Here is a 25,575-nt window from a genome sequence, read left to right on the forward strand (position 1 = left end):
AGACAAGAAGGACTCTGCTGCTGACATGGGCTCCCATCAGGTAAATACTAACTTGTGATTATCCTCATTAATCTATTGTTCTGTCTTTATCAGCTGTGTTAATAGATGAGTGTGGAAGAATAATTTTTTTAATGTCTTCCTGTTAAGGGTGCAGCTGTTCTTGGTATTGCCCTTATTGCCATGGGGGAGGAGATCGGCTCTGAAATGGCACTGCGAACATTTGGACATCTGGTTAGTAGCACTACTCACTGTCTGTCATCTGTTATTGTTTTGTTTACGTCTACTGTTCCACATCTCTAAACCATATATTCCCGATTACTTTATTCTTCTTAAGAGGGAGCAGATGCATGGGTCAATATGAGATTCTGAAAGAACAATAACTAAATCAAAAGCACATGCACCAATCAGTGATAATTAAGTTAATTTTGTATTTAACCCAGGGCTCCAGACTGCGACGTAAATCTACTCCTGCTTGTGTGACTAAATTTGTCAGTTCTTTTAATATGAACTAGGCCTGGGGCAAAAATGCTTTGTGTTGGACTGTGACCGGTACCGTTTCAACACAGCACTATGTTTTGATGCGGAGGACGAGGGCAGTAATGTTGCAGCATGTTAAATGAGAACCGCACCACACATGGAAGAAGAAGAGGAAATACAGAACGAGCTAACGTAGAAACAACGGAGAGAAGGCAGCGCCTATTGCAAAAATGGAGCGGGAGAAAACAAACAGTGATGAGGGGAAGAGGAGGCAATCTGAAAGCAGCAGCTAACTAGCTTCTGAGGATGCTTTTCTTTCATTTTAACCGCATATAAACTAACTCGTACACACACTCACAAGCACCTTAGTGTTACACAAATTTTACAGACTGCAATCTCCTAGTAGTAGGCATGTCTAGACACAGCAGCTACAACAACAAAATATTTACATCTGTTCCAAAGATAATTTAAAACCATGGGGAAGCATCGAAAGAAAAATCTATAACCATCAACAGTTTGAGTGAAGATAAACACGGACAACTGCTGTTTGTTTATTAGTTTTGGTTTTCTGTTTAATCTTGTGACTTTACTCAAATGTTCTAAAGTAAGGCATATGTTAGGACTGAGGAACTGATTCTGAAAATGAAGATGTACAACCTAGTGTTAATTTCTTTTTTTAAAATGTAAAAAATGTTTAATTATTTCGTTTGCTTTGCCAACACATTTTAAATGGGCAATTAAACAATTAACATGTTTTTTTTTATTAAACCATGTCTAACTTCAATAAACAGACATGCTGCATACCTACAGAAAGGTCAGAAACTTGGCTAAAAGCTCATGAAAACCATTTTTATGTTCACGAAATGCAGTTAAAACACCGATGGATCAAAGCAGCAGGGGCAGAAAACACTGTTTCTGTACTCGCCAGGGATTAAAATTAACACCGTCCCGTCGTCCCGGCGACGTCATTAATTGTCATCGGGACGATCAATATTCTCTCTCGGGACGACCACGGGACGATAGAGAATTTTGACTGACTAAATTTTTTTGTTTAAGTTTTCAACACTTTCTGTGAACCAGAACGGGTTCACGGTCGGTGGGAAATACTTATGTGAAAAGGTAAATGTCTGCGCGCTCATGTTTGTGTTCAGTGAGACGCAGAGACTGCTGCTCTGCGCCGCAGCACGGCTGTCTGCTTTGCGCGCCCGCACTGCATGTCAACATTTCCTTTATGTTGACATGTTTGTTTCAATCACTGAATGAAGCATGTCAACATTTCATTTATGTTGACATGTTTGTTTCAATCACTGAATGAAGCCCCGCCAGGCTTAGTGTTGCTTGTTTATTTATTTAAAATAGATTTTTTTTTATACACCACAGCTTTTTCTATACCGGGGAACAAGAGCGCATGCGCCCCCATGTAATCAGCGCAGCGCACGCTTGTCCAGGTGCCGATTGAAACCCAAGTCACACTATAAAGTGCGTCATTATTACGGTTACATTGTTCTTGTCAATAAAGATGTTATATTTAGGGATGCACCGATAATTCGGCGGTCGAAACAGAGCCAGTACACTGTGGAACAACACCTGTTAAACGCTGGAAAGTCTCTAAACCAGTATGCGCAGAAAGAGAGAGAGAGAGAGAGAGAGAGATCTGCGCTCTTGGTCATTAGTTCATTTACTTATTTTTGTGTAGGTAATATGTTGTGAAATATGTTTAAACTTAAATAAACTACATCTACAAGTAGTTATGTCTGGTTGTATTAGTTCGTCCTGTTATTGACGTCATGCTGTCATCACCTGACAGTCTGGCTGATTTAAAGCCCCCAGATGCAGCGGATGCAGCGCACCCCAGATGCGCGAGTCATTGATATCCTGCGCAAATACAGATATTAGAATATTTGTGTTTTTTCAAACGTCATTTTTGATGACGTTTGATTTTGACAGGCCTAAACAGCCTCATGCAAATCTCAATGCATGGCCCTTCTCATGACGACTACAACCCACTTAATGCAGTCACTAAATGGTGGAGTAGTGGCAGAAGGTCCGGTAGACCACAGTTCTGTGACTGAGTGTGTTGGTTGTCATCTACAACACAACAAATCTAGTCTAGAAATAAATATATTATTATTATCAACATAATGTATTGTGTTTTCTATTATATTTTCAGTAAGTAACAACTCAAAATGTAAAAAAAGATTTTCAGGACGATTCGGGACGGTTCAAAATGTTTTTCGGGACGTTTCCGGGACGGTGGTGAAAAAAGTTAGTTTTAATCCCTGGTACTCACATTGAAAAGTGGCACTGGCGCATCGGCATGATTATTTAAACAAAAAAACATGGCTGGACAGCGGTAGGGCTGCAACTAACGGTATCAGTGCTTCAATAACACAACATTTATCACAGTTAAATACCTGAAGTGAATTGTCACATATTTCTTACAGCTGAAGAATTGAATTAATATGCTCCAAATCAAACAGTTGACAAGTGAAAGAGGTTTACAATTCATTATAACGCTAGTATCGACAGGAACTGAAATTAAATGTCAAAGCAGCTTTGACTGTAATTCAACTCAATTCAATTTAATGTACGTGAACTAGCGTTTGCTAAGCAAGCTTCTTCCATGATTTTCTGACTGATAGACGTACGACGCAAACGCATTATGTACTTGCATCATAGTCTGATGGTTAATTAATAAATGAGCATGTGATTTAAAAAATATCTATGAGGTATCAACGTTATTTGTGAACTCACTTCTCTGCGGTACGTGATGGTACAGAGGCTCCGGGGTGTCGGAGTTTAAGGTGTTCATGAATCGCCATAGTGCTACCATGGAATGAGAGTTCCGCTTCACAGAGATTGCATTTAATTTGTTTCGCTGGTTTATTTTCAGTGAAATGTTCCCAAACTTTGGATAATTTGTCCCGGAGTTTTCAAGCCTCTTTGTCAGTTTCCGCCATACGTAATCGATTACAACGACTAATCGTTGCAGCCCTAGACAGCAGAGAATCCACAGATTCCAAGGCTAGATCGTTCTGAATGGAGAAGGGCGACACATGCGTCATACACATTTATGTCCTTTTGACTTGTTAATGAAGTTATTCACGAGCTGTTAATCACCCACATTGACCAAGGTAAGCCAGAGCTATGGCGCTGCATAACTGACCATGCTGCAGAGTCACGGAGTTGTTATTGTGCGCCGCACAGGGAGCATCGATTTACAGCGAGTTTTGAGACCAATGGTGACTTTTTAGATCAATAGTGACATGTAAAAAAAATTTAATGAGTTTTAATAATTTGGTAACTAAGAAATCTCAAATGGCACAGATGGTGCCAAACTGTGCCAAACAAGAGAATGCCTCTTTACTAAAACCTCTGCAATTTTACTCTACTTCACTTCAGCAGCATCAGACTTTGCACAGCTAATGTCCACATTGTGGACAAGACGCGCATAACGTCATGTTTACGTGCCTCCCGATTTGTTAAAATGATTTTTTCACCGGATTCCAGGCACCGTCTACCAGTTAGCTCCATTAGCTCCTTGAATGTCGTTTAGCGTGCCTACAGTCAAACTGGTGCTGTCTGTTTATTAAAGGAAAAGAACAGCGCTACAAAAAAACAGCGTACCTGTGTACTGCGTATGTGTGCCTCTGTGTAGAGTTTAGCGTTGCTAATTTTAACAATCGGGAATTACGTAAACATGACGTCACAAGCTTTGTGATTTCTTAGCTTCTTAAATTTGAATATTGTCTGGTTTCTTTGCTCTATTTGACAAAAAAAAAATCATTAAAACTAGGTTCCAGGTCTGATAAACACTGATCAACATTTAAACTATATTTTATGGACAAAAAAATATTAGATTAATTGAGAAAATAATTGACAGATTGATTCTAAAACTAAACAGTATATTTCATTAAACACTGAAAAGACATCTCTAGCAGTGTTTCTTTTGACAACCACTTTCACTTCAAGATGGAAATTGTGGCACAGAATCCATCTCTCCCTAGATGAAAGTCTCTGTGAGTAGTGAAAGAGCATTTACATTTTTTTTAACATGGTTTAACACTTTTCCATGTAGGCTACTGCACTTTATTTTAATTTTTGAAACAATACAATGCCGTCGCGTCATAGTAGGTGCACCACCGCGTGATGGTAGGTGCCCTGTATATTTTCCTTTTTTTTTGTCCTTTGCCAATCACACCCCTGTTACTACACATCAGTCGTGAAAACACAGACAAGGTTCAGGAGCAGTGGGCGTTGGATATCTTGGTCAGGGGCACCTCAGCCCTTGCCCTGTCCGGGATTCTGTCTGGCAATCCTCCAATTACAAGGCCAATTCCTTCCACTTGACCAAGAGCTGCCCTAGTGTGTTTGATTGGTCTGTACTGTTTTAATAATGAACTTTATTTGCTCTCTATGTATTTCTTAGTTACGTTATGGTGAGCCCACCCTGAGGCGAGCTGTACCCCTTGCCCTGGCTCTCATATCCGTGTCCAACCCTCGTCTCAACATCTTGGACACCCTCAGCAAGTTTTCCCATGATGCTGACCCCGAAGTCTCCCACAATTCCATCTTTGCAATGGGCATGGTGGGCAGCGGTAAGTACGAATCTAATGTTAAATGTCAAGTGTTTGTTACATTACATAAAATAATGGGAATGGGAAGCCCTGTTTAGCTGTAAAATATAAACTGATTGAAAATGTGCCGACAACCAACACAAGACAGGAATGCTTGCTCTCACTGAAAACATGCCTGCTTGTGGGAACAAGGACAAACAAATCCTAGCCACTTGACAAGAAAACCTATGGGCTTGTTTTTAACATCAGACGTGATCTTATTCAGTGCTGGAAATTTATTTTTTTGGGATTTAATAATTTAATTAACATACTGGAACCATGCTACAAAATGCCAAGCAGGGCACATCTAACTACAAAGGTATTTCCTACCATGTATGATGTTATTGGAGGTCAGTGCAGATTTTGTGTCCTTAACAGATTGCTAGACCTTCAGAGCAACACAGAGCTACATGACTCTCAATGACTTCTCTTCTTTTTACACTTAATGTACAATTGACTGGTAATTGTTACATTCATGTTGTTTATATAATTATTTAAATTTGACAATAAGGCCTTAGTGTCGTACATTGAAATCAAATTATGGACATTATATTACTCATGACCACGTGCAGACAATTGAAAATGGAATTTATCATGACATAAATCCAATGATCGTAGATTAAACTAGACAAGTCTAAAAATGGCAGGAAAAAAAGACAGAATCGAATTACCTTAAAACTGCAGGAATCAAGGACTTGGTGGATCTCGACACCCCTAGTATTTTGACGACACACAAGCAAGGCACCATCATCGTGCTGGCACTATATTAACTGATACCATACATAGGCCTGTTACGATAACAAATTTTGCTGGACGATAAATTGTCTCAGAAATTATTGCGATAATCGATAATATTGTTGTTCTGAGATCATTTTCATCTAATACAATGATAATGGTATAATAATGCAGGTACACCTTTTCAAAGAGAAATACACTTTTATTTTTAAAGAATATTTAACACTAGAACACAATAAATTAACAAACAAGCAAAAGCAATAAATAAAATGGGTTAGCTACACTCTGCTGTGGTAGGCTACGCCAGGAGTCCCGCCTCCCCACACATCATGCGACTGACAAGTGACTGACATGAGGGTTCACTCATCGTTACTCTGGCTTTACACATCAACGCTCCCGGGTGAAAACCGACAAAACATTTTATCAGATGTGCCTTTCGTTTAGACGGCGACTGCGTTTTTGGGGCTTAAAAACGCAAAAAAACCCACCTTCCAGAGTGTAAATCTTAAAAACGCTCCACTGTCGCGTTCCCGTCTAAAGGGTTGAAAACGCAAAAGTGTTTTCTGAGCTGCTAACGCTGGCACGAAGCTGAAGTTGGCACCACATTCGACACTGAAGTTGGCAACACAATTGCCTCAGGTTCTCTAAAGAGAACTGGGGACGAATGTGGTGCCAACTTCAGCGTCGTCACGCTGGCTATCCTCCTGTACGCTGATGTCAGATCCATGTGCAGTACAGACAAACAACAACAAACGTGGATTAGAATTCATCAGTCGCACATTTAAGTCGCCTTAGCTGCTCTGATACCTATCCAGGAGTCATTTCAGCAATTACGCCAAGTCAATGTTTTGGTTTTCGACTGTGGGCGACTCAGCGCTACTAGAGAGAAGTAGAAGGAAGTTTCAGCGCATGCTCGCGCTCCTGGTGTTGTTGTATGGCAGTGCTTCACAGCGCCACCTAGCCACCTGGCATGCATACTATATCAAATTTCACACACTTTAGGACCCGAGAGGGAAAGAGAGAGAGACGGGTAAAACAAAAAAGCATGCAAATTAAATAATTAAAATTATCGCGGTAATTTTAATTATCGTGTGATTAATTGATTTATTGAATATTGCGACAGGCCTAACCATACAGTATATTCTCTACTTGGTGTGTTTCAGTTTCAACATATTTTTTTTCTTATTAGGCATAGTGCTGACATTGTGAAACAACTACTTGAAAATGCATTTTTCCTTAAAAACTGTCTATCTTTATTTATTGAATGGTGTTGCCACTTTACTTTTTGGTGGTTGAAGACTAGAAAGTGTGTTTTACATGTTAACCAGGTACTCGATTCCATCCTCTGTAAAAGAGCCTTGAGTGTCAACTTTGTTAAGCCATGGCAATTTTTTCCATTTCCCCAGGCACAAATAACGCCCGTCTGGCTGCCATGCTGCGGCAGCTGGCACAGTATCACGCCAAAGACCCCAACAATCTTTTCATGGTCCGACTGGCCCAGGTGGGTGGCAACACAAAAGGCACTCTGTACCAGACAGTACATTTTGAGCGACTATTGACTCTGTGCTGCTTGTGCCTCCACAGGGTCTGACTCACTTGGGCAAAGGCACACTGACACTCTGTCCTTACCATAGCGACCGGCAGCTGATGAGCCAGGTTGCTGTTGCTGGATTACTCACTGTGCTTGTTTCCTTCCTTGATGTCAAGAACAGTCAGTTTATTTTCCTTCCGATCCTCCCCACTTCCACACACTTAACACTGTCCATTATGGTTATGCAACTTTGAATATCATTGATCTCCCTGTGCTCATATACCCTTCCTGTTTTTCTTGTGTGCATTTCAGTAATCCTGGGGAAATCCCACTACATTCTGTATGGCCTGGTCGCAGCCATGCAACCACGTATGCTGGTCACATTCGATCACGAGCTCCGGCCACTGCCTGTGTCTGTCAGAGTTGGACAGGTAAAGCATTAAAGAACTGAAATGAAGCCATTATTTGTAATATCATTTCCTCTCGACTCAAAAAAGGATTTTATGAAAGAAACTAAACTAAACTTACTCAGTCTATCTCACCACATACAAATGTGTTATTGTATTTTGCCAAACTTGAATGGTTATAATAATCGCTGTGAGTCATTAGAATCGGTTAATTAAAACGATTTGTTTACAGAATTTTTTAATACTTCCTGCATGACCGGAGCACAGACTCGGTCTGACAGTCACAGAAGGGCTTGTGATGTGGCTCCCAATCACTGGCTTTCGGCAGTGCTGTCACTAAATACACCGGACTCCTCTGTTAAATATTAAGATTTCTGAATTTTCCTTGCCATGTGTTGGAAATTAGTGGCTGAGAACATGTAAAAAAAAAAAATTACTTGCATTGGGTGTGTCTAAAATATGACTCTGTGACGCTGCTTTGAGCAGTTTTGGTTTACCAGCTAGCTGAGATTTGTCTTGAAAATGTGTCTTACCTAAATGCAAAAAGACACAGAAAAGCTCTGCCACTTTATTTACATTTTTAAAGATGAGGGTATTAAGTAGATAAGAACAGAAAGAAAAACAGGACTGCCCACCTGAAAAACCATGAATGTGAAAATGAAAATGTGTCTAAATTTACTTCACAGGAAATAAATAAATTATGGAAATGTAGTTTGTTGTATAATGAATGCATATGATCTGTGTGCAGGCTGTGGATGTGGTGGGTCAGGCCGGCAAGCCAAAGGCCATCACAGGTTTCCAGACTCACACCACACCAGTGTTGCTGGCTCACGGAGAGAGAGCAGAGCTGGCCACAGAGGAGTACCTCCCCGTCACCCCCATCCTAGAGGGCTTCGTCATCCTCCAGAAGAACCCCAACTTCAGACCCCAGACTGCACCATAGCCCATTCCCCTTCACCCTCTCCCTCTGTGTTTAAGAGTAGCCCCTCCATGGCTCTTGGAAGTTGTTATATTTAGTTCTTTACCGATTGGCTGAAAAGAGTGCTTTGTCCTCTCACTGTCCTCTGTGGCCCAGTTCCAGCAGTCATTAAAAATGGATTGGCTTGGGGTCTGGTTTATTGGACTTGGGTCACAAAGAGGGTTAAACTGGGACCTGGGACTGGGACCATCCATGCTAAATGTATGGTTCTTCACACTGCTCTAAATTTAATCCAACTATCACACATGTTCCAAATCTGCTGTTGTACTGTCAGGAGGAAACTGTTTATCACCCTCCTCTTTGTTTCAGTCATCAGTAAATGAACAACTGCCTGGACCATTAGTACTTCACACTCATTTTGTTTTATTTTTTACTTCAGTCATTTTTTTGTAATTAGAACACCTAAATGTTTGGATTCCTCTTTTTTTGGGGGGTGGGGGGAGGTTGTTTGTTACAGTACTGTACAAGGTTGAATCAATAAATAAAAAAATGAACCATATTGTAGAAATGTGATAACTGTGTGATCACTGATTGACAAGCAACAATATCATGTAATGTGACTATAATTGTAATTTAAAGCTGCGGTAGGCAGATAAACAATTTAGTTTTAAGATGAGCACAGACGGAAACTAATTTCATATGTGATAGATGAACCAAGGCATTCTGCCCATCACTAGGACTTGTTGCTGGTGCTGCTGGAGTAGAAATTGTTCCAAAAGAATGCAGTGTAGGTGCAGTGGAACAGCCCGCTCCTTTCTCTGTGACCAGATTGGCCGAATCCTCCTGCAATGCTACATATTTAGTAGCATGTAAATAGAGAGCAGTGGAGGTGCAAATGTGTTGTTCCTGTCAGATTACTTTTTAAATGATGCTGGCTGCAGGTTCTCCACACGGAGGGGCCACTTGGTAGGAAGACATTGTTTTCAAATGGAAAAACACTTGAACTGTATCTGCACAAAAAGTACATTGTATATTTGTATCAGTAATGAATGACGATGTTAGGCTAATTTTTAATTACATATATTGTCTTTGACCTTACAATATATTAGTAATAATCATTCCATTAATGTGAAACATTGATGTCAGATATATATCATAAACAATATATATTAGTATTTTTCAAGGTAAAATTAAATAATATACACTATCATCAAACTTTCATTGGTATTAATGAACTATATTATACATGTGGCTGGCAGGCATAAATGTTCAGCTCAGTTCAAGTTGTCATATTTTTTTTCAAACATGAACCAGGTTTAAACTTACAATTCCTCAGACACAACTATATTTAAAAGACAATTGATTCACCTCATCAGTCCATTGATTTTGATTTGGTTTTGTAATTTACAGGCTTGATCGAGTCAATTTTATTGTGTGTCCAGTAGAAAATCTCCAATCCTAAGTGTGTATCTTGGAATGAGATAATTTCTTATTTCTCTACTTGGAGGCGGTTCAGTGTGCAAGATTTGGTGGAATTATTTCCATTTGGCAGAAATGGAGTATAAAATAATACCACTGATTTTTGTTTCTTTTTGAGGATACAATCACTAGAATGTATGCATAGTTTTCCCCAGGAGCCTTTTATATTTACATAAGGAGCAGATCCTTTTTACTGAGTTGCCCCAACTCGTTTTTAATGGACAAACTAAACATCTTTTGAGATTCAGTTCCAACTGTAGGCTGCTGTAGGTTATCTTCCATAGTTGGAAGGTAGGGGTGAGAGATATGCAGGTGCAATGTGTAACCAATAAAGGTTGCTAAATCCCACATACTGTGTCTCTAAATAAAATATTTGTCATGTCGTTATGTTATTAAACTACAGTATATTCAAATAGAACATAAAATAAAAGTGTTGAAGTATTGTAATGCAAATTACAGGTATTAATCTCAAAGTAATAAATAATACATATTTTGAGCCACAGAGCTTCACAGTATACATCCATCAGTACCCAACACTAACTTCTTTGGAAGCTATGGTGAATATATATTTATGTATGTACATATATATATACGTATATATATACATATATATATGTATATATATATGTATGTGTGTGTGTATGTGTATGTGTATCTTAATATAGTATATATATAAAATAAATCGTAAAACTTTGTTAATATACGGTTCAGATGGTCCAGTTAAGATTGAACAAGATTACTGTAACAGTTTCACGTGATGGGATTTTACCGGAATTACCTTGCTACCGGCTTCCGGGATGATTTTCCGTCCGTCCGGCTCTGCGGACTCAAGGAGAGAAAGGTAACGCCACGATACTGAGCTCCATTTCTTTTTAAAATGCTAATGTTTATCGTGGAACCGTCATGTTGCTGTCACACGTAGACTCTGATGGCATGTGTATGTGTGTTTTTAGCTTTTAAATCCAGAGACATCGCTGTCTGTGGTGACTTTCTTCACTGCTGTTCCTGCTGTGTCTTCTCAGGGATTAGCTAGCTAGCTCGCGGCTAGTAGTCCGTGCTAAAGCGACGTGGGTGTTCTTCTTTATCCACTTTAGCTCGTATAAATTAGACCCCATTAACACTGCCACGGACCGCCTATTCAAACTATTACACCAACGTTTATAAACACGTTATATATACATACTACGCGTGAATGTCATATATGACACGTGATAAATGGACTGTCGTGTTAGTATGTTGTTGTTTTCGCCGGTTAGCGTAATTTATGCTACAAGCTACTACTGCTACTTGCTAGCCAGTGTCACAGTGGGCTGTGTACAGTAGGTGGTAGCAGGTGAAATAACCCTGGTTGTTTGTCGGAGCTTTGTTTTAAACTCATGTCAGTTACTCAGTTGTACGTGCAGGAGCCTTTTTTTACTCGTATTAACCAGCTAATATGTCAGAGACAATTGTTAATAATATACATATAACAGCGTGATACTTGAAGGTAACATGATACAGATAGATTTGGTACCAGCAACTCTGCATCTCTAGAATATGGAAAGATGTTTCAAAGATGCTAATTAAGCAGACGCATCAAGAATATAAGTGGCAATACGGTATGTAAGCTGTTAAGCATGTATCTATCAGCAGCTATATCAGACACAGTGGGATTATAAAACACTGGTGGTGGAGGATAAACTGGATGACAGCAAACTGATTTGACAGGACAGTTGTTTTTAACCTTGAAGTGTTCTTGTGTGTTTTGTGTGGGGTGACAGGTCGTCCTGCCTTCAGGTGAGTTGGAATAGGATGTCATGCCTCTTAGTGAAAGAAACGTGTTTTGCCATTAGCATCACTTGTAAATGCATCGTGTAAACGTAGGCTGTCGCAGTGGTGTTGCGCTGTTACTGTTGAATGGGTTGTTGAGCTGTTGTGGCTGACTCAGTATGCCGAGTCTTTAAATCATTGTTGTCACGACACCGCAGACACTTATGCTACTGTGCTTACATATAACTAGCTTAACTCGATAGGGTTGAGTTGCACGTTGAGACGAACGCAAGCGCTAACGATATGTTAGCTTGACAGTTATCTGTGTTTATTTTCCCATTCATTGACACATCACGTTTTTCCGACTCATCGTCAGTGTTTCACTGAACGTCGTCGGTGTAGTTATGTTTTATGCTGTATGAGTTGTTGTCATGGCTGATATTGGTGTAGCTGGCATGAAGCCGGCTGCCGTGATGTGCATCGCGCCAACAGTCGGAGAAACCACGTGGTCAATCCAGGTTGGGCCTATACACGTTAGCATCACGGCTAACAGCACATCGCATCACAGTGCAGCACGTCTATCCACACCCTCATTTGCGATGATTCTTATGGCAGGAGGTACGTGTTCTGCACAATCCCGTGAACATTGCTGTCTCAGTTGTACGCTGAGCGCGTGAGTAGACGAGCAGACACGCCCCTGTGTCACAGCACAAGTGTCCCACACTTTCAGGCAGATGACATACCGGTGTTGTTGCACTGAATAACTACGGCTTGGTATAATAACTAGTTGTCCAACGGCACTTTATAATATTAGATTGTTTGTTTAGCGGGCGGTCTCTGTTTTAAGTTCACGTTTAAGCCTTTTCGATGATCCATTCCCCCTCCCTACTGCTGCAGGCACGCGGTAGGTGTTGAGGACTGCAGACATGTGACCTTTGCTGAAAAAAATGTGGGTCCAAAATGGATGCTGTTTCCTATGCATGACACACAGCCACAAGAGTCTAACGTGAATAGATTTTATTTTTTTGTTGTGGAAATTCTTTATCAGGAATTACACTGTGAGGTTTTGAACAACATCCTTAAACTTTAAACAAAAACACAAACACCGTATGGGAACATTGTGTTGTAGCTCCATACAAAGCAATCTTTCCCAAACATTTTATAAGACTCACTTTTCAGAGATGACAAGCAAATGTGACCCAATTCACAATATGAATCATAAGAACAACACAAATGCGATATAGTTTCTGGCTATTTTAAGTGACATTTCGTTAACACCTAATGTTGTGAATAGGCAAACCAGCCATCTCATTTGATAAATGAATCAAAAGTAAAATGTTGGAGAAAAAAGTGAGTCCTGACATATTGTCAGCAATGATTGCTATAGATAATAAAGAATGTGTAAAATGATCTGTCATATTCATAAGAGTGGTAGTGTAGTAATAATAGAGTAATTTGTCTTTGTAGAGATATATTTACTAGTGTGGACATATTCATGTTTACTTCTCATCAGTCTAATATTCAGCAATGATCACAGACAATATTTAGTGTGAAGGAATGAATGAAGCTAATAGTAGTAGATGATTTGTCATAAGACAAATGCATGACCGTATCAGGTGGTCACATTTTGTCTGACATACGGACACTAGTACGCAGAAGCTTCCTGTTGGGGGAAGTGGAGCCTTGAGTCTGGGTGTGCGTGGGTTTTGGCAGTGTTAAGCAGAGGGACATGATGGAACAAGGCTGCACTGGTGCAATGCTGGAGCCAAACATTCACTGCCCATGTGTGCGTGATCCATCCTCCTCTATTTAAAATGTCCAACTGAAGCCACATTTGCTTTTATGAGCTTGTCAGATGGGTTGGAAAAGTCATCTGAAAAAATTATTTTTTTCAAGTTTTGACCATTCTCTGGCAGAGGGCAGCTGACCGTTCTATAAAATCTATGGTGTTTTGATTGCACACACAAATTGTGTTTAAGGATAGTAGAATGTATTATGTGGTTTGTCTCACATTGTGCCTAATATTTTAAAGCTGTAAGAAATGAAAACAAAATGCCTCAATGTAGTTCCATATTACAAGATGGGAATGTCAGTGCCAGTTTCTATTTGGTTTAATCTTCGGAAATGTTGTATCCAGTGTTTCTAGAAATTAACCCATCCATGGACTTCCACGCCGATCTTGATCGCTTTCCTGTAAGTAGAATACCCCATACTGCAGAAACCCTCAGCTTGTTTACATCACTACAGCACCTTTCTCTTAAAGTGATTGATAGATGTATGGGTTGGGAACTAATTAATGCAAATTGTATCGAAATCGCAATACAGCCTACTGTGATTTAATTGTGATCAATTGTAATTGCAAGGGGTGCAATATTTTTTAAAGTCAAAATGTGTGTCAAAATATAATTTTAGATTAATTATTGTCTGGATCTATACACGTTATTCTACAGACTGAAGAGAACATCACTGTTTTTCAGCAGGAAACACCAACTTTGAATTTGATGTAATGTATTTGATTAAAGAAGCTATTTGAAGTGTGGTTGTGTGAGGCAGTGATAGGCACTGTACACAACAGAACAAGTTTAGAATCTGCTAAAATTGTGTAAGTTTTTTTTTTTTATGTTCACATAACTTGTGTTTTTGGAGCCCTAAAACGCTGTTTCCATGTACACAACCTATAAGCAACCTTGGGAAAACAGTGATGTCATTGTCCCACCTATTTAACCTAACCCTTAGCCTGCACTAGATTTCTGTGCATGCTCCACGTCGTCTTCATTTTTGTTGTATTTGTGGCAGCTTTGCAGTGCCACATAGAGGCCTTGCATGTTTTGGGAGGGTTCTCATTAGAGCTGCAACTAACGATTATTTTCATAATCGATTAATCTGTCGACTATTTTCACGATTAATCGGTTGGTCTATAAAATGTCAGAAAATGCAAAAAAAAAAAGTTCATCGGTGTTTTTCAAACCTGGACATGATGATTTTCCCGAATATCTTGTTTTGTTCACAAACCAAAATGTCTTTGTTATGGAGCCAAGAAACCAGTACAAATTCACATTTAGGAAGCTAAAACAATCAGAAAACTTGTTTTAATCATGAAAAAAAGCTCAAAATAGTTGATGATTAATTTAGAAATCGATTAGTAATCGATTAATTGTTTCAGCTCTAGTTCTGATGTAAATGAAGACGCTTCTTGAAACAATGTTTACAGAACACACACTAATGTGTGGACAAGGCTATAGTCGGCACTGACTGTTGTGCCCCGAGGCATACAGTGCATAATACGACCACACTTAAACTAAAGTATCAATTTCAGGTCATTGATCTTGTAAATTTGTTTTAAATGTTTAGCCCCCCCCCCCATGATATGCTGCTAATTTTCGCTAAATTTGATCCGTTAAAATTATCCAGCTGAGAGACGTGATGGTTGCCACCACTGAAAGCTTTTTGTGTTAATGTGTTCCAACTACAGTTAACACTGTGGTAGGTGCAGATCATCATTTTAGCCCACAGGCTAGTACAGCTGTGAAGAGGCTCTGAAAGTGTTAGTAATTGGCAATAGGCTTTTTGCAAAAGCTGACGAATGACTGTTCATTGTATATTATGCCATTTTAAAGCACCACAAGTCTGCAGCAGGCCATACACTGACAATGATTCATGTATTTTTTTCCACTGTTGTCAGCACCAGGCAGTTGATTTCAGCATCAATGATAATAGGGAAACCACTAATCTTCCATCGGCTACCATTAAAATGCAGTGAATATAAATTATGTGTATGCAGACGGTAGTTAACTGGCTACACATTCTATACCATAGGTTGGATGATAAAGTCAGGTTCTTACAACATATTCTCTTCATTTTCTCCTTGGTGTGTGCATGGAAAGGCTTATGCAACAGTTGAATGGGCATGTTTCACCAGCACTGGTGCTGCTGGCAGGATCTCCATGGTGCAGCATGTCGGGACAGCTCAAATGACCAGACAGTGTGGTTAGTTGTGGGGTGAGGGGTGCTTTTGCTTTGCATTTGTGCACATAACTTCTTCTTAAACACAGATCCCTGCAGAAATTAGGCATTCTGCTAGTTCTGCACCACTACAGGCTGTACCCATGAATTGTTCTTGCACTGCATGCTTTCAACTCTGCAGACAAACCGGGAGTCATTGATAAAATGGTTATTTAATACAATGAATTTTCTGCATTTTATTTTTTCTAGAAATGAGCCCTATTAATTAAGTATCAGACTGGATCTCATTCCCTCAGGATAAAGCACTCCCCTTAACACCTAAAGGTTTTGAACATATTTGTTTTCCAGTGAGCATAGTAAAGCCTCTGAGCCAGTATTGGTTGTTACTATGAGACCCTATTTTAGCTCTGAGATTGTTTGGTCAGCATTTCCCCTTCCTTCCACTCTCTCTGTCTCTAAATAAGACACCGAAGTACTCCCTGTCACTCCTCTGGTCTTTATTTAAATAAAACCTATAATGATTCATATATGTTGTCCACAATGCAGAGAAATGCATTCATCTTTAAAAGGGTAGTTCAGAAATGTTTTTGTGTGTGTTTGTATGAGGTACTGACACATAAGCCCCCATTACATCTGGCATTAGAATGTGTTTTGTGATTAGATAGCATTTGGATAGCGCTTCACCTCATGCCTTTACACCTAACATCTCCGGTGTACACATCAAGATCCAATTGTCCTCCTCTTTTTCTGTGAAGATTTCCAGAAGCAGACTCGGCATCACATAAAATCATGCTATTGTATGGACTCCTCTTTGCTTTTTGGAACTAAGTGTAAATCTGCTAAGAGCAGAGGACACTGCACAGATTTGTTGATGCGATCACCTTAGCTGTGCTTGGAGCCATTAATGTATTTCTGCTCACATAGTTTTGGGTGGAGCAGAGGCACTGGAGATGCATCGGAGACTCGTTGCATTTACATGTCTGTTCAGTATGGTCACAATACGTCTCCGACCACCTCCCGAAGTGGTTTGGAAGACCGTATTACAATACATCCTCAATTCATCTCGGGTGAGTCTGATGTGTATCGCTATCCGATTGCAATCTAATCACAGAAAACATATTTTAATGGCAGGTGTAAATGGGGGTATTGTCTGTGCTGACTGCACTGTGCATGCCCCAGCACATGCCTTGTGTAAATGTTATTTGCCTATTTTGTGCGTGCGTGCGCGTGTGAGGAGCTGTGTATGTGTGTGTGCTGAAGGAGGTATGACGTTCGTGTACTGTGTATTGCGTGTGACGTCAGAGAGGTGCATCGGTGAAACAGAAAGTAATCTGTTCCATTTGTTTACATTAGCGAGCCAAAGGTGAATATCTCTGTCACTCTTCATATTTTGAGTTATTCCTCTTATTGTGAGAGTCATACGAGAGGCTGTGCATCACCCCATATTTCTGTGAATAAAGAGCCGTTCTTCAACGCAGACGAAGTCCCGTGGTTCAATGTGTTGTTGCCGTAACGAGCTAATCCGAGGTTGAAGGAGCTAGCGGTCTTCACGCGGAGTAGTGCACAGCTCTCGCCATCCACTCAAAGCTTAATGTTTAAGCTGACTACTCCTTGGCCGGCTCACGCAGCATGTCTGTCCGTGTTGTTTCCGGTCTAGCTAGATCCCGTGTGGTGCTGTAGTTGTTCTAACGTTACCAGTTGCTGCAACAGCATGTGAAAAAAACGACAAAGTTTGATCGTCCAAAAATAGCGTTAATCGAGTGCTAGAATTTATGCTGTTAAAATGGGTTTGCGTCAACGCCGATAATGACGTTTAACTGATGGCACTAATTATTTTGTTGTATCTTGTCAAGATTTTCCTGTGTCATCATGTGGTCATGCAGTGCGAAAGTCGGCTTCGGGTGATACATCAGCTTGATGATAAACTGAACAGGATGTCTAGAGCTAAACGGACGAGGCAGTTTTTTGTTAAAAGGCCAATGGATTTTGAGGAAATCTTGGGTGAAACTGGGCAAGATCGTGACCATAATTCCCGTGTCCAGCGTGCCTGCCAAACGTGGATTCTCTCCAAACCTGAGTTAAAACCGCCCAAAGAAGCCATCTCACCAAGGACAAAGTAACAAGGTTGATTAGGAACGCTGTTAAATACACCGGCAGCACAACAAATAACTCCTCACCTGAAGCGGCGACATGACTTGAATGTTTCTCAAACCCCGTCGAGACAGAGTTGTTATGTTGCTCCCGTTTACGTCAATATGTGAACACTTTTACACACAGAGCTACGCAGACACTCACTCACTTCTTCAGTGCTTCTTTTATTGTAAACAAGAACGTATGCACTAGTTGCTTAGTGCCATCTACTGGTAGCAAACGGTATAACATATTTCGGCTCATACATAACAGTTATCTTTTCACATTTTTGTTAAAGGTTATACTTGTATCAATTCCAGAGATACCTGTGAACAATCCATTGTCTCTGCTTCAAAGCAGTGTGTCTCAGGACAATTAAGCTCTCTCTGATCTCTGTTGTATTTCCTATGTTTTAAAATAAAAATCACAGCCAGCTTTAATGCTTTAAGTGCCATAACTTGAGAATTACTATGTATTTGATAGTATAATTTTCTTCTGCATCTCATCGTATCATATCGTATCACACGAAAATTAAATCGTACTGTATAGTACTGTATCGTAATAGGTGGAGTATCGTATCGTATCGCTTCGATGATGAAGATTCCCAACCCTACTATAAATAATAGGGATGTAACGATACACTCAACTCACGACTCGATACAGTTCACCATTTTTACTTATCAAAATGAGCTACAGACAAATTATGACCAAATAAAACTATCTTTTATTCGTAGGAAAAAAATCTTAGAGGTGCTTTCTTTACAGAAACTCTGTAAAATAGTTTGTCCTCTTATAAAAAGTGCAACTTACATGGTCATCTTAACAAAATACATGAAAAATATCTCCTTTCTTTAGAAACAAGTAAAGGCCACATTATACTTCTCTACTTTCTTTCCCCTGGCTTGGTTCATTCTGTCTCTGTTTCTGTTATTAGAACTAATGTTTACAGCACCGTCTCTGTTTTTTGATGTAATGTTACAGCACAACTTACAGTCCTGACATATTTTCTGAAACGATGATGTCTACAGGGAACTTTTTGAAAAAAGGTTTTTTATGTTTCGTGCTGTTTCCGTTTGGATTGTATGTCCGGCATTAAATATGCATGGTCTGAATAATGAAATAGTACTGGCCATATGGGCCGTCAAAAATATTTTCTAGCCTAAACTCTGGTCTTGAGGTGGTTCCACAGTCAGCTCTGACCTCATACATCACAACCTCACCTTGTGACATATTCAGATTTTAGTAATATTTAGAAAATATGGGTACCTTACGTATTGTTACAAGTTTTTTCTCAGCAGTGGATGTAGTGTAGCACTGAGTCACTTTAAATCTTGTCTTATATTGCTGCCATCCAAAGCTCCAGTGGGAAATGGGGACGAGCCCACCATCATTGTATCATATGTGTTTTTTTAAGCCAGAGATGCAGTCGTTTGGCTGTATAGAAACCCTCACTCAGTTAAAACTCATTGTCTTTTTTGTCTCTTTTTATGTGAGTTTTGTTATAGTCATAGTAACAGTCGTGACTTTGGCCGTTTCTGCAGCCTGGTTTTCTCTCCTTTGAAAAAAGAAACAACACCCTGATTCATCATGACTCAGCCTCTTTTTTTTTTTTTAACACTGGTGTGTGTGTGTAAGTGTGCGTGTGTGCGCACGACTGCGTTATTGTAGGATTTGGCTATAAATACCATACGTGCTTCTTTTAGTAGCACAGTGTAACCTGAGGAAGATTATTTCACTGACATTAGGAAATTACCGTTGAGTCATTGTGATGACACCGTTTTGTGTACAAATGGTCTAGTTTCATTCAGTCTGCATTATAAGTGGTTCATTATATTGCTATCACCATACAGTGGTATGTGCTAATATTGTATCTTATCCAGAAAATGCAGAACTTGCCAATGTATACAAACAACACATTATCCTAGGAGATGTTAATGCAAATTGAAAATAATTAGTTTGGTTTAATTGATCCAATATATTGGTTTGGTAACACAAGAGAAACACATTTTTGCTCAGCTAATAAATTCTACACCTGCATTTAAGAGTATGTTCACCACCTTTTTCACCATTAGACAGCCTTCTTTGACTGGGAAACTGTTTATGAAAAGTTTTTGTCAATTTGTAACTCTCCCACAAGTCTAGAGAAAATCAGCAATTTTACATCATGGCTCACAGGAGTCGTTTATCCACTGCTGTCTCCACCTGTAAGTTTAAATGTGTTATTTTATGGCTTTGATGTTTGAAGTCTTTTCTTTGAATTTACCTCTTGTGTCTCAATGAGCTAAAACAATCAGATTTTCTGTACCAGATGTTGTCCTAATGGCTATTAGTTTTCTCGATTTTATGGAACAAAGAAACCATGTAGAAAAACCAAAAACTTGTTATAGTTATATATAAAAGTTACACTCAAACTGATTTTTAAAGTAGTTAAACAGCCAATTAATAAAGTAACCCATTAATAATTGATTAATTGACAGTTGTTGTCGTCGCTAATGGCAAGTCTATTGTGGTCAAGTGAACAGTCAAAACATGTAAATTTGCTGTAAAGATCTGCAAAATGTATGCATCTTTCCTACATTTCGTAAGTTAAATAAATAAGGCTATTTCTAGTTATATCGCAGCAAACAATGAGTCAGAATTGCAGTTCATGGTTAAATCCTTAAGGTATTGGTTTACAGAACACTTTTTAGTTTTTAATTAAGGAATTTATTTTGGTCGAGGCAAGCATTGTTTTAATAATATAATGTCTCTTCTGTATTTACATGGAGTTTAATTATCTCTGCTTTGCCTCCCCTTAGCCTCAGCTAATGTATGCCTTGCCCACTTGTAATTACAATTTATTATGAAGGGACATTTTGTATTTTAAAATGGGTCTCTGGGAATTAAACTGCAAAGCATTTGAGTTTAATCAATTTTGACAATGACATCGTCAAGAAGCTTGTTTTTTTTCTTTCTTTCCTCTGACTAAATTGACACTTGTGCTTTCGTGACTGAATTTGTTACTTGAACTATTGTCCAGAGTAGAAATTGTGGTGCTTTAACAATACTCACCTCAATTTATGCTGCAGTGGGCAAGATCACTGGAACATAGTCTTGTTTTGACCACAAACCAGAAGTTCCAGTTTTAATGATTTCTTTATTATATGGAGCAAAGAAACAAGAAAATATTCACACAAACACTACAACCAATTAATCGATTATCGATTAGTTGACGGTTAATTTAGTAATCGACTAATAATTCAGGTTGGGAAAATACTGATATAATTGAATAAAAAATGTATGGACATAATGTTATAATAATGTGATATAATGTAATTAAAAACAGACGGTGTGTTGGTGCAAAACAAGTACAAAATTCAGCTTTCATTTGATCACAAAATTGATGACATTTATGACTTTGATTTGGGATGACTGCTTGGAAAAAAAAATGTTGTGTATAATTCAGCATAACTGCAATTAACAGGAGCATGAGTAAGTTAAACACAGTCAGTTGTTAGAAATGGCACGGTGGCCTTTGTCTCAAACAGATGCCACACAGCGTTCACTGTTTACGCACTGTTGCATTGGAAAACAGATGGTAAGTGCTTCTCTTAGCACACAGATTATCTGTGGAAACTGGTTTCTTAGTGACGGATAAGAAGGTGTAAACGAGTCGACACTGTATGAAGTCAGTGTCTTCATATGTCTTCACACTTTCGAGAAGAGAATCAGCTAACACAAAACTACAACAATAAACTCTAAACACAAAAAAAGTAGTTGGTTGAAAGTTGGCAGCACATCCTTTGGTTAGATGAACCCAAAATAAATTTGTTTGGATCAGATGGAGTCCAGCACGTTTGGTGTGGATCTGGCCAAGGGCCATCCACACATGTGGATGTGTACTTTTTTCTGGTTTGACTTATAATAAGTCTGGAACAAATATTGATAAGTTAATTGATGGCATGCATTTTCAATGATTCATTTAATTATTAAAACTCAGTGATAAGGAATTCTTTATAGACCAATTTGTAATTCATCTACTGTCACAAGGTGGAAGCAGCAGCAAGCATTTAGCTACTGGAGGGCATCTATTTTGCAGAACTGATGAACCTTGAGAGGTTTCTTGAATGCATCTCGAAGCTTCTCCTCCAAACCCAACACAATATCCTACAGAAGTGATAACGTTTACTAGGGTCTTTGAATGCATCTCATTAGCTACTCCTGAGCTCAATATGCTGTGAACCCTGCATTGCTTTCGCTAGCTCCCAATGTACTGGATTTTACACATGCCACAGCTACCCTAGATTAACAGCACTGGTAATTATCAAATATTTTTTATGTTTCTGTAATGTTAATACACCAGTATGTTGAAGCTATCCATCCATCCAGTATCTACTGCTTACGGGGTTGATGTGCCTATCTCAGCTGACATAGGGCAGGTACACCCCGGACAGTTCGTCAGTCCATATCAGGGTCACATATAGAGACAAACAGTATTGAATTAATAGTAACTGAATTAACTGAAGAAATTGTAACTGCTTTTTTGTTAAATAAAAGTTAAATTAAATAATTTAAAATAACATGATGTAATGGATCTTCCTCCAGTAACTTCCATGATCTATCTGTTTGTTAGTTTTTTGCCTCATCATACCTCTAACCCCTGGTTCACAATTTTGGTTTGTTCTGTTACTGGTGATTTTTTGCCCTTGATCTTCATACACAGATCTTGTGATTGTTAGCGGCAGAACCATAGCATGTGGACTTTGATAAAAATGTTTATCTAGTTCTTGTTAAATCAATTAATTTTGCTCAGCTTCAACTTAGAGCATAGCTTCTACTTTATGCTGTCACTTTTACAGTCACCTCTTCCTGGATCTGTGAAAGTGGCACATTTATGTATACTGTCAGCATAGTCTGAACAGTTTCTAATCTGCAGCTTTGTAATCAAACAAATGTTCATTTTTAATTTTGTAAGTCCTGATTCATCTTTAAAATGTAACTGTACAGATTCGAATGTTATAGATATGTAGTCTAAATTAGGGATGCAACGGTACGGTTTTCCCACGGTTCGGTATGTATCACGGTTTTGGGGCCACGGTATTAGTACGGTTTCGATATCTTAATATAAAACTGCTCAGACTAGCAAAGGCAATTATACATTGTAAAAATAATTAAAAGCACAGATATATTCACACCACAAACTTTATTTTAACAATAGTCCACTATCAGATCAAATGAAACAGCAAACATGAAACAACACAAATTAAAAATAAATAAAGTTTAGTGCTATCCAACAAAAATAAACACAATTTTAACTAGGGATGCACCGATTGCCATTTTTGGGGCCGATTCCGATTTTTCAAGAAGTTTGACCTGCCGATACCGATTTTAGCCGATTCCGATTTCAATTTTTTAAACCACTTTTCAGCATACAGAAAGATATATATTTTTGCATCTTTTCTCTTTAATAGAACATTTTAACATAGACATACAATGAGTTAACATCCAATATCCAACTAAAAATACAAAAACGAATCATTACCTGTATGTGTAGTTTATTTAAGTTTAAACATATTTCACACATATTACCTACACACAAATAAGAAAATGATCTCTGACTCTTGTCCCAAATATGACAGGCTTCTTCAGTGATTGAAACAAATATATAAACATTAATGAAACGTTTACATGCAGAGCGCTCACTCGCAAAGCAGACAACAGCGGGGCAGCACCGCCACAGCGCTGCGGGTGCGCGGATGTTGTGTAATCAAATACACCGGTACGGCCGTATATTAAAAATTCATATCATAACAAAAAAAAAACGGTATTCAGTGTGAACCAGTATACCGCCCAGCCCTACACTCTACTACATGTGCGTGTAGCCGCGTGCACGTGTGTTGCTGATGCTGCGCGATGCGGGTGCATTTTGTTCGGCTTATTAAAATCGGAATATTCTGACTGATCGGCCGGTCACTGATTTCGGCCGATCACGTGAAAATCGGCCGATTCCGATCACTGGCCGATTAATCGGTGCATCCCTAATTTTAACCCACTCACAGAAACTACAACTACAAATACACCATGCTGCTCCAAGTGAAAGTAATTGTGAGGCTTGCTCTGGGTGGTGCTGTAGAGCGAGTGTCTGTCCAATATCCAACTTCAGACCAACTTCACTGCGCTGCATAACAGATGCTTGCACACCGTGGTTTGTTTGTTGACATTTATTTTCTCATTCTCATTGTAGTCTACGCTGAATCCTAAATTATCTCACACAGTGGACTTATACGAAGACGGTGCCGCTTCAAACTTACCTTTTTCAGAGTCTTGTTCACTCGCGCTGCGCTGAAGACGGCATGAGCAGAGCAGCGCTGAGTGCGCAGCTGCGCTCATGTCTCTGCTCCTGAGTGATCAAATCACGCAGCATTGTGTATGTAATACATTTTGACGGACCAAAACGTACCGAAATACCGTCGTTTGCCGTTGCGTATTGAACCGAACAGGGTGTACCGAACGGTTTGGTAAAATACAGAATACTGTTGCATCCCTAGTGTATATGTTGGTTTAGTGGCATTAAAATGTACCAGAAGTCTGAAGTCACCAGATGTGGGCTTTTATGGCCAAAGTTTTTTTCAGTCCTGCCTCCACTGCTGAAAAATGAAATCAGCAAGGGAACAAAATATATTGTTAATTATAACCATATCTTACCACTCCAGCATCAAACAGGAGTTTAACACTAGAGTTTCTCAAGAAATTAACATTTTATTGGAAACCCGTTGAATTTTCCAGGGACCAAATCAAACCACAATGGTAACATTGTGACTTACAACAAAATGATGGTGTCTCATATCTTTTTACGTTAACCACTTCTTCCCTGACCCTCTTTTTGGAGTCCCTGCTCGAAAATGACATGCCCATACTAAATGGAGTAAACCTCTGCAGTTACAAGCTCTATGTGGATTATCTTGGTATCAAAATAAAGATAACACTTGTGAGATTCCACCAGAGGTGTAAGTTTCACTGTAGATGCCACCGTGTCAGAGTAAATGTACATGGAACACAGCATAACTGAAGGACTTTTTTCTCTTGCCTAAAAAAATATTGCATTTTAAAGCAAATATCACCTTTAAAATATGCAGTAGGAGCTTAAAAACACCTGGAGGTCATGTAACAACGTGTGGACATGAGCTGTGCAAAGTCTGATGCTGCTGAAATGAAATGAATGAGTGAAATTACAGCGGTTTTAGTAAAGAGATGTCTGGGCGTTCTCACTTTTGTTACAGCTTGGCACCATCTGTGCCATTTGAGATTTCTTAGGTACCAAATTATTAAAAACCCATTTAATTTTATTTATATGTCAATATTGGTCTAAAAAGAACTAGTTTGGTCATAGAGTGATAAAAAGCGTACCGTTAGAATCTGTAGATTCTCCGCTCTCCAGCCGACACGTTTTTTTTGTTTACATAATCACGCTGAAGCTCAGGTGCAGCTTTTCAATGTGTGCGCTGTGACGGTTTTTCTCCGCATCCTTCTGTTTGATCCATTGGTGTTTTAACTGTGTTTCGTGGACATAAGAATGGTTTATGTGAGATT

General features: G+C 39.1%; 2 protein-coding genes across 3 annotated transcripts in view; both read left to right on the top strand.

The window, feature by feature from the left end:
- Positions 1-9,158, top strand: part of psmd2 (proteasome 26S subunit ubiquitin receptor, non-ATPase 2) — an 18,331-nt gene extending 9,173 nt beyond the window's left edge. Inside the window, exons 15-21 of the mRNA XM_083886095.1 lie at positions 1-40; positions 148-231; positions 4,907-5,075; positions 7,235-7,329; positions 7,413-7,539; positions 7,672-7,790; positions 8,515-9,158. The exon at positions 1-40 is cut by the window's left edge and continues 112 nt beyond it. Coding sequence (XP_083742221.1) covers positions 1-40; positions 148-231; positions 4,907-5,075; positions 7,235-7,329; positions 7,413-7,539; positions 7,672-7,790; positions 8,515-8,709 — 829 coding nt within the window. The 3' untranslated portion in view covers positions 8,710-9,158. The remainder of the gene's footprint in view (positions 41-147; positions 232-4,906; positions 5,076-7,234; positions 7,330-7,412; positions 7,540-7,671; positions 7,791-8,514) is intronic.
- A 1,820-nt stretch (positions 9,159-10,978) lies between these two features.
- eif4g1b (eukaryotic translation initiation factor 4 gamma, 1b) overlaps positions 10,979-25,575 on the top strand; it is a 70,406-nt gene continuing 55,809 nt past the window's right edge. For both annotated transcript variants that reach the window (XM_083886238.1, XM_083886239.1), the window contains exon 1: positions 10,979-11,005. The gene's annotated coding sequence lies outside the window, so the exon portion shown is untranslated. The remainder of the gene's footprint in view (positions 11,006-25,575) is intronic.

The sequence above is a fragment of the Microchirus variegatus genome (genome assembly GCF_963457635.1).
Source record: "Microchirus variegatus genome assembly, chromosome: 3".
Classification (NCBI taxonomy): Eukaryota; Metazoa; Chordata; class Actinopteri; order Pleuronectiformes; family Soleidae; genus Microchirus; species Microchirus variegatus.